Here is an 8,803-nt window from a genome sequence, read left to right as displayed (position 1 = left end):
ACAATGAGCTGATGATGCCCGATTTAGCCTGGCATAGTGCCTGCTCGTCAGGACGCTCAACACCGTTCTTTACGAGGACACCGCATTGCATATCAAACGCTAGGCTAGGAGCTAGCTAAACAGTTTGTTGCTAGCAAACCTGCCAACACGACAACCGAATTCAAAATTATCAATTGCTGAAAACAGCTGGTCAAACTAGAAACGTGTGGGAGGATGACAGCTTTAGCGGCAGAGGAGACCGGAGAAATTCATGTTCATCATCAGACGCTCCATATGTCTCTGCAAAAACAAATCAATGCTAGCTAGATACGTTTTTTTCCTCGTTGGACCTGCATTTACAATGTATAAAATGTAAGTTCGTATGGGTGTTGGTTTAGCTTTGTGTAACTTTGTAGCAAGTAGGGTCTGCATGTGAAGGCGTTTATTGCGTCATGATTGCAAGGCGTTCCGATATCTTTTCCAACTGTCCCGTTATCCGGTTTTAATGCCCATTCTAGAATGCCCTTCTAGCCAATCAGAAAAGAGTATTCAACAATGCAGAGGTATGTAATAATATAATGTAATAAATATACACATAGGACTGTATACCTGGCCACAGAAAGGGGGGGGGGGGGTTTGTGCTGCTGAGAATCTCTTTGTCGAGGGGGTGCTGACAGAACACCCTCAGCACCCCTACTTTCAGTGGCTATGACTGTATATAATGATACTTTATCTTAATAAAACAGCAGTCCTTTAGTATAAGTTATAAGGTTACAATATGACCCAAAATGTTCATAGTAACATACAGTTTATCCATCAGATCAGAACCGAACCAAGACATCACAGAGAGGGAGACATCTCTGTCTTAGTTTATTATTAAACATTCTGGAACGCCTGCTTCTCCTGTTCCTCTCTCCCCTTCAGAACCCAGGCATTCCGTTTCTTCTAGAACCTCTTCTAGAACCACCCGGTTCTGTTCTAGGTCCTCAAACTGAGTCAGGAGTTCCTTCTGGACGATGGGGATGGTTTTATAGTCGGTCGACGGCGGGGGACCGACATCCACCGGCTGCAGCGTGATCTTAGCGATGTCCTTCAGAGGAGAGTTCTTCTGATGCTCGGTAGCGTTACTGAAGAGGGTCAGCTGACGGTGCAGCGACCTGTAGCCGTCGTGGTCGATACGGAAAGCAGAGGACCTATTGCATGATCCCTGACAGGACCGCAGTTTGATGTCAATGTCCACCTAGGGTACAGAGAGAAACAGAGTGAACAGAGGTACACTATTCCCTACATAGTGCACTACTTTTGACCCCTGCCACCTATGCAATCCACAGAGGCTATGTCCCAAATGGCACCCTATTCCCATATAATGCTTTTGGGGCCATATGGATAAGTGAGTGCTGATTTATCAAATCAAATCAAATTTTATTTGTCACATACACGTGTTTAGCAGATGTTATTGCGGGTGTAGCGAAATGCTTGCGCTTCTAGCTCCATTCAGTGCAGTAATATCAAGTGTCTTCAGTTCTGATTTAGGATCAGTTTAGCAATTTTTAAATCACAACGAATAAAATGAAAATGGAGAGTGGGGCACGTGATGGTCAACAGTAGTACACTGTGTAGGGGAATAAGGTGCCATTTCAGACTCAGACAAATGTCAATGTCCATCTGACGTGTTACAGAGAAACCCAGAGAGGCAGTTAGAAGAGTACACCGTTAGGATTTGACCAAAGCTCTTCGGTAAACACTAGAGGACCTTGACTGGTGGGATCAGGCTGGAGAAGATCATGTTTGTGTCCCAAATGGCACCCTGTAGCCCTGTTCTAGTCCATTACTTTTGTCGTCAAAAGGCTAGATAGGGAACAGGGTGCCATTTGGGACCCATGTTTGTCATATGAGTTAAAGTTTGCAGAGTTTTACTCCCCCGCATGTTCTCCAAATCAGAGAAATCAATAGTCAAACACAACAGTTGTGTGTCATAAGGCATAGATATTCAACTATCCTCATCTCCTATCCTCATCTCATTTCCTTATCGCCTATACTTATCTCCTATCCACATCTCCTTTCCTCATCTCCTATCCACATCTCCTTTCCTTCGTGAGCACTCATCAATCTACACACAATACCCCATAATGACGAAGCAAAAACTGGTTTTTAGACATTGATGCAAATGTATAAAAAAAAACAGTGAAATATCTTATTTACATAAGTATTCAGACCCTTTACTCAGTACTTAGTTGAAGCACCTTTGGCAGCGATTACAGCCTCGAGTCTTGGGTATGACGCTATAAGCTTGGCACACCTGTATTTGGTGAGTTTCTTCCATTCTTCTCTGCAGATCCTCTCAAGCTCTGTCAGGTTGGATGGGGAGCGTCACTGCACAGCTATTTTCCGGTCTCTCCAGAGATGTTTGATCGGGTTCAAGTCCGGGCTCTGGCTGGGCCACTCAAGGACATTCAGCGACTTGTCCCAAAGCCACTCCTGTGTTGTCTTGACTGTGTGCTTAGGGTCGTTGTCCTGTTAGAAGGTGAACTTTCGCCCCATTCTGAGGTCCTGGGCGCTCTGGAGCAGGTTTTCATCAAGGATCTCTCTGTACTTTGCTCCGTTCATCTTTCCCTCGATCCTGACTAGTCTCCCAGTCCCTGACGCGGAAAAACATCCCCACAGCATGATGCTGCCACCACCATGCTTCACCAGGTTTCCTCCAGACGTGATGCTTGGCATTCAGGCCAAAGAGTTTAATCTTGGTTTCATCAGATCAGAGAATCTTGTTTCTCATGGTCTGAGAGTCCTTTAGGTGCCTTTTGGCAAACTCCAAGCGGGCTGTCATGTGCCTTTTACTGAGGAGTGGCTTCCGTCTGGCCACTCTACCATAAAGGCCTGATTGGTGGAGTGCTGCAGAGATGGTTGTCCTTCTGGAAGGTTCTCCCATCTCCACAGAGGAGCTCTGGCGCTCTGTCAGAGTGAACATCGGGTTCTTGGTCACCTCCCTGACCAAGGCCCTTCTCCCCCGATTGCTCAGTTTGGCCGGGCGGCCAGCTCTAGGAAGAGTCTTGGTGGTTCCAAACTTCTTCCGTTTAAAAATGTCTATGTGTAACGTAGATGCTGGGAGTCGGGAAGCAATTGCAGGTGGTGAGTTTAATCATAAAAGAAACATGGAACAATACAAGAAACAAGAGTAGCGTACGGACATGACACAACATCAACACCGCCTGGGGAATGGACCTAAGGGATACAGAGTGAGGTAATGGAGTCCAGGTGTGCCTCATCATGAGCGTAATGAGTGAGGTAATGGAGTCCAGGTGTGCCTCATCATGAGCGTAATGAGTGAGGTAATGGAGTCCAGGTGTGCCTCATCATGAGCGTAATGAGTGAGGTAATGGAGTCCAGGTGTGCCTCATCATGAGCGTAATGAGTGAAGTAATGGAGTCCAGGTGTGCCTCATCATGAGCGTAATGAGTGAGGTAATGGAGTCCAGGTGTGCCTCATCATGAGCGTAATGAGTGAGGTAATGGAGTCCAGGTGTGCCTCATCATGAGCGTAATGAGTGAGGTAATAGAGTCCAGGTGTGCCTCATCATGAGCGTAATGAGTGAGGTAATAGAGTCCAGGTGTGCCTCATCATGAGCGTAATGAGTGAGGTAATGGAGTCCAGGTGTGCCTCATCATGAGCGTAATGAGTGAGGTAATAGAGTCCAGGTGTGCCTCATCATGAGCGTAATGAGTGAGGTAATGGAGTCCAGGTGTGCCTCATCATGAGCGTAATGAGTGAGGTAATGGAGTCCAGGTGTGCCTCATCATGAGCGTAATGAGTGAGGTAATGGAGTCCAGGTGTGCCTCATCATGAGCGTAATGAGTGAGGTAATGGAGTCCAGGTGTGCCTCATCATGAGCGTAATGAGTGAAGTAATGGAGTCCAGGTGTGCCTCATCATGAGCGTAATGAGTGAGGTAATGGAGTCCAGGTGTGCCTCATCATGAGCGTAATGAGTGAGGTAATGGAGTCCAGGTGTGCCTCATCATGAGCGTAATGAGTGAGGTAATAGAGTCCAGGTGTGCCTCATCATGAGCGTAATGAGTGAGGTAATAGAGTCCAGGTGTGCCTCATCATGAGCGTAATGAGTGAGGTATTGGAGTCCAGGTGTGCCTCATCATGAGCGTAATGAGTGAGGTAATAGAGTCCAGGTGTGCCTCATCATGAGCGTAATGAGTGAGGTAATGGAGTCCAGGTGTGCCTCATCATGAGCGTAATGAGTGAGGTAATGGAGTCCAGGTGTGCCTCATCATGAGCGTAATGAGTGAGGTAATGGAGTCCAGGTGTGCCTCATCATGAGCGTAATGAGTGAGGTAATGGAGTCCAGGTGTGCCTCATCATGAGCGTAATGAGTGAGGTAATGGAGTCCAGGTGTGCCTCATCATGAGCGTAATGAGTGAGGTAATGGAGTCCAGGTGTGCCTCATCATGAGCGTAATGAGTGAGGTAATGGAGTCCAGGTGTGCCTCATCATGAGCGTAATGAGTGAGGTAATGGAGTCCAGGTGTGCCTCATCATGAGCGTAATGAGTGAGGTAATGGAGTCCAGGTGTGCCTCATCATGAGCGTAATGAGTGAGGTAATGGAGTCCAGGTGTGCCTCATCATGAGCGTAATGAGTGAGGTAATGGAGTCCAGGTGTGCCTCATCATGAGCGTAATGAGTGAGGTAATGGAGTCCAGGTGTTCCTCATCATGAGCGTAATGATGGTTGCCAGGACCGGTGGTTTAGTAAACCGGCGACGTCGAACGTCGGAGAGGGGAGCAGGAGTAGACGTGACGATGTCAAATGTATGTATATGGAGCAGAAAAGCTGTAGAAAACAAACAAGATCTGTGTCTTCCGAAGAGGAAGGAAGGGTTAATAAAAAACACATAATACAAATAAAAAGAATGGTGGCTGACTTTTTTTCCCCACTGTATTATCCTAGCAAATAATTACTGCGGTACATCCCATACCCCCCCCCCCACTGTGTTCTTGGGGACCTTCAATGCTGCAGAAATGTTTTGGTACCCTTCCCCCAGATCTGTGCCTCGACACAATCCTGTCTTGGAGATCTACGGACATTTCCTTCGACCTCGTGGCTTGGTTTCTGCTCTGACATGCACTGTCAACTGTGGGACCTTATATAGACAGGTGTGTGCCTTTTCAAATCATGTCCAATCAATTGAATTGACCACAGGTGGACTCCAATCAAAGTTGTAGAAACATCTCAAGGATGATCAATGGAAACAGGATGCACCTGAGTCTCATTGCAAAGGGTCTGAATACTTATGTAAGTGTGATATTTCCGTTTTTTATTTTTAATAAATTAGCAAAAATTTCTAAAAACCTGTTTTTGCTTTGTCATTATGGGGTATTGTGTGTAGATTGATGAGGCGAAAAAAGTATTTAATCAATTTTAGAATAAGACTGTAATGTAACAAAATGTGGAAAAAGTTAAATGGGTCTGAATACTTTCTGTATGCGCTGTATGCCTTGAATTTACCCAGAACACATATTAAAGGTAGACTCAGCGAAATGACGTTGCCACGAGCAGCGTCACAGATACTGAGATGAGCGAGATGCAAGACTTCCCTCTCACACAGTGTGGTGTATTAACATTATGACTGTTTTTGAGGAACAAGGAATGTTGTTTATGTTAGTATCAAAAGGGAATGTTTTTGGGTGACGCCCCAGGGGAGACTGGTGATTGGCCAGAAGAGGGAGCATCAGTGTTTATAAATAAGGGGGAAAACGAAGGAGAGGGCAGAACGAGCAGCCATTCTGAGGCGTCACTCTCCGGGTGTCATGTCACCTGTCACTCATGCTGAAGCTTGTGGTCTGAATAAACCTTATGATCAACGTTCAGTATGAGCAGACTCCTTTTGTTCATCAGCAATAATTGCCACCACTCATCCGATACGACAACAGTCACACACAGTCTCTGCACGGGTTCGATTCACGCTACATTGAAAGTGCTTCTAGTTCTGGTACTGGGCTTCATCTCAAACAAACAACAAACTGGCCCTTTAAGTCAATTACTCTACTTCATATCCATCATCTCCAGCACCACGCCAACATCAACATGTGTGAAAACGGCGCGTTTTGTTTTGTAGTAAAAAATATAGAGAAAGATAAGTGTTTCCAATGACATCATCAACAAATTTGTAGGCAATTAGTAGGCAATTAGTAGGCAATGCCTACTCACAATTGGTCAAAATCACAAGATGCACACCGATGATGTCATTGGAGACAATTATCTTCATCTATATTTTTTACTACAAAACATAGAAACGTGCCATTTTCTCACATGTTGACGTTGCCGTGGTGATGGAGATGATGGATATGAAGTAGAGAAATTGTGAAGTTTCCCTTTCACTTTCTAAGTCTGACTCTCACCTCTTGCCTGTACATGTCCTCTATCTGTTTCTGGACGTGGCTTCGCTGCTCGTTCAGTTTCCGTAACAACGCAGCCGACCGTTTCCTTAGCGATGTCAGGTTCCAGGCCAACCCCTTAGCGAACTCCACGTACTTCAGCTCAAACACTGTAGTCACAATCAATCAATCAATCAATCAATCAAAACAGAAGATGGAGGGAAGAGGGAAGGAGAGAGAAAGGGGGAAGAAGGGAAAAAAAACAGATTGATTGACAGGTTGGTAGATGGACAGACGGACGGACAGACAGACATCGGTTGATAGATATTTTTTATTGATTGATAGATCGATTGGGGGTGTTGTCACCTACCGTGTGTCTTGACGATGGCCTTGCGGTTGGTATTGTAGATGTGTTTGGTGGTCACCATGGATGCTGTGACCGCGTCCTCGTACCTGTAGGAACGTTCCTCAGCTTTAAGTTTCACAACTTGTAATATGTTTAACTAGGTTTCATCTCGGTTAACCCAGAACTAAAGTCTCATGTAATTGGTCAGCTGCTCGATTTAGTTCTGGGTCCACACGTGTTAAGAGAAGAGATGAAGAGATACTAAAACGAGGAGCGTCACTCTCTCTTTGAAAGTTACGGGGCCAAATGTTCCTTCCACCCTCTCTTTGCAAGTTAAGGGCCGAATGTCCAATCCCCTTCTGATATTCAAAAGCTACTAACACCTGCAAAATCGTAATTTGTCCAAATAACCAGTGACGAACAACACCGGAACTACTGCTGCTCGTCAGGTGCGGTTCCAGGCCAGTTCCAGGCCGGTTCCAGGCCGGTTCCAGGCCGGTTCAAGGCCGGTTCCAGGCCGGTTCCAGGCCGGTTCCAGGCCGGTTCCAGGCCGGTTCCAGGCCGGATCAAGGCCGGTTCCAGGCCGGTTCCAGGCCGGTTCCAGGCCTGTTCCAGGCCGGTTCCAGGCCGGTTCCAGGCCTGTTCCAGGCCGGTTCCAGGCCGGTTCCAGGCCGGTTCCAGGCCGGTTCCAGGCCGGTTCCAGGCCGGTTCCAGGCCTGTTCCAGGCCGGTTCCAGGCCGGTTCCAGGCCGGTTCCAGGCCGGTTCCAGGCCGGTTCCAGGCCGGTTCCAGGCCGGTTCCAGGCCGGTTCCAGGCGTAAGCACTGGCTGTATTACATTTACATTTTAGTAACTTAGCAGACGCTCTTATCCAGAGCGACTTACAGTTAGTGAGTGCACACATTTTCATACTGGCCCCCTCGTGGGAAACGAACCCACAACCCTGGCGTTGCAAGCGCCATGCTCTACCAATTAAATAATAATATATTATTAATAATATTTTAAAAAAAAAGAAAAACCCTTGAATGAATAGGTGTGTCCAAACTTTTGACTGGTACTGTACACATGTTCATGAAATACAATCGATGGCTGTAATCACCCCCAGACACACCTGCTAATTTGATGGGTCATGTAATAATCTGGCCGAAGTGGAGTCTTTTGTTTAGACATGTAGCTAGCTAGGTAGCTAGCTACATCCCATTCTTCAGAGAACCTAAAATGTTTCCCCCATGGCATCGCTCTGAAGAACCTTATTTGGTTCCAACTTTAACTTTAACTTTAATGTGCATGCAGACACATAGATATTAAAACAAACTATTCCAAAAAATCAACCTGCAACAAAGCATTCTGGGAAGAATGATAATGAGGCCCCTCCCACATTTTTTTTCTCACTCAGAGTTCACGAAAATGAACTCAACATAGTTGATTAATAACACCAACACCCAGTGTTGATTCCACTGTGATTCAAATAACACTTCAGATTTAACACATTTTTTTTTTACCTTAACACTGAGATTTTAACACTTACAAATCAAAGTGCATGCAGTATGTAGTCAGTATACCTCTGTGTCCTCTCACAGATGTCCCTCAGTCTGTCCCCCGTCTGTCTCTCTGTCTGCTCCATCAGACCCTGTAGTCTGCAGCCCGACGGACACCTGGACTCCTGTGGACATTGTCAATAAGTTATTTATTGATTATGGGTATTGATTGAAATTGATAAGGTTATATTGATCCATTGTCTATCTCTCTGTCTGCTTCGTCTGGCCCTGTAGCCTGCATCCTGGACTCCTACAGACTCATATTGTCAGCACATGCAGTATGTATTATCAATAACGTTTGGTTTGTGGTGGCCTTATCGTGACTGAGTGTGTTTGTTAGCCTCAATAACGTTATCAGGAAGTTATCAATAAGTTCAGGAATGGATTGATTTTATTAATTTTATCAGGTTAGAAAAGTCTAAAGTCTCACCGACTGTGTGTTTGCGCGCGTTCTGAAAGTATTCAGACCCCTTCCCTTTTTCCACATTTTGTTACGTTACAGCCTTATTCTAAAATTGATTAAATAAATAAAAAATCGGAGACAGGATTGTGTCGAGGCAC

General features: G+C 45.7%; 1 protein-coding gene across 2 annotated transcripts in view; it reads right to left on the bottom strand.

The window, feature by feature from the left end:
• Positions 1–535: 535 nt before the first annotated feature.
• Positions 536–8,803, bottom strand: part of LOC311126046 (fibrinogen alpha chain) — a 10,720-nt gene continuing 2,452 nt past the window's right edge. The window contains exons 2-5 of one of the 2 annotated variants that reach the window (XM_084200072.1): positions 8,267–8,367; positions 6,731–6,813; positions 6,385–6,530; positions 536–1,219 (exon numbers count right to left, since the gene is read on the bottom strand). In XM_084200072.1, coding sequence (XP_084056198.1) covers positions 845–1,219; positions 6,385–6,530; positions 6,731–6,813; positions 8,267–8,367 — 705 coding nt within the window. In that variant the 3' untranslated portion in view covers positions 536–844. Of the gene's footprint in view, positions 1,220–6,384; positions 6,531–6,730; positions 6,814–8,232; positions 8,368–8,803 lie in introns of those variants that run through there. The other variant, XM_084200073.1, reaches the window with a different exon arrangement.

The sequence above is a fragment of the Coregonus lavaretus genome, assembly GCF_964263955.1.
Source record: "Coregonus lavaretus genome assembly, contig: HAP1_SCAFFOLD_8465, whole genome shotgun sequence".
Lineage (NCBI taxonomy): Eukaryota > Metazoa > Chordata > Actinopteri > Salmoniformes > Salmonidae > Coregonus > Coregonus lavaretus.
The sequence above is the reverse complement of the archived record's forward strand: the minus strand, read 5'-3'. Positions and strand labels throughout refer to the sequence as shown.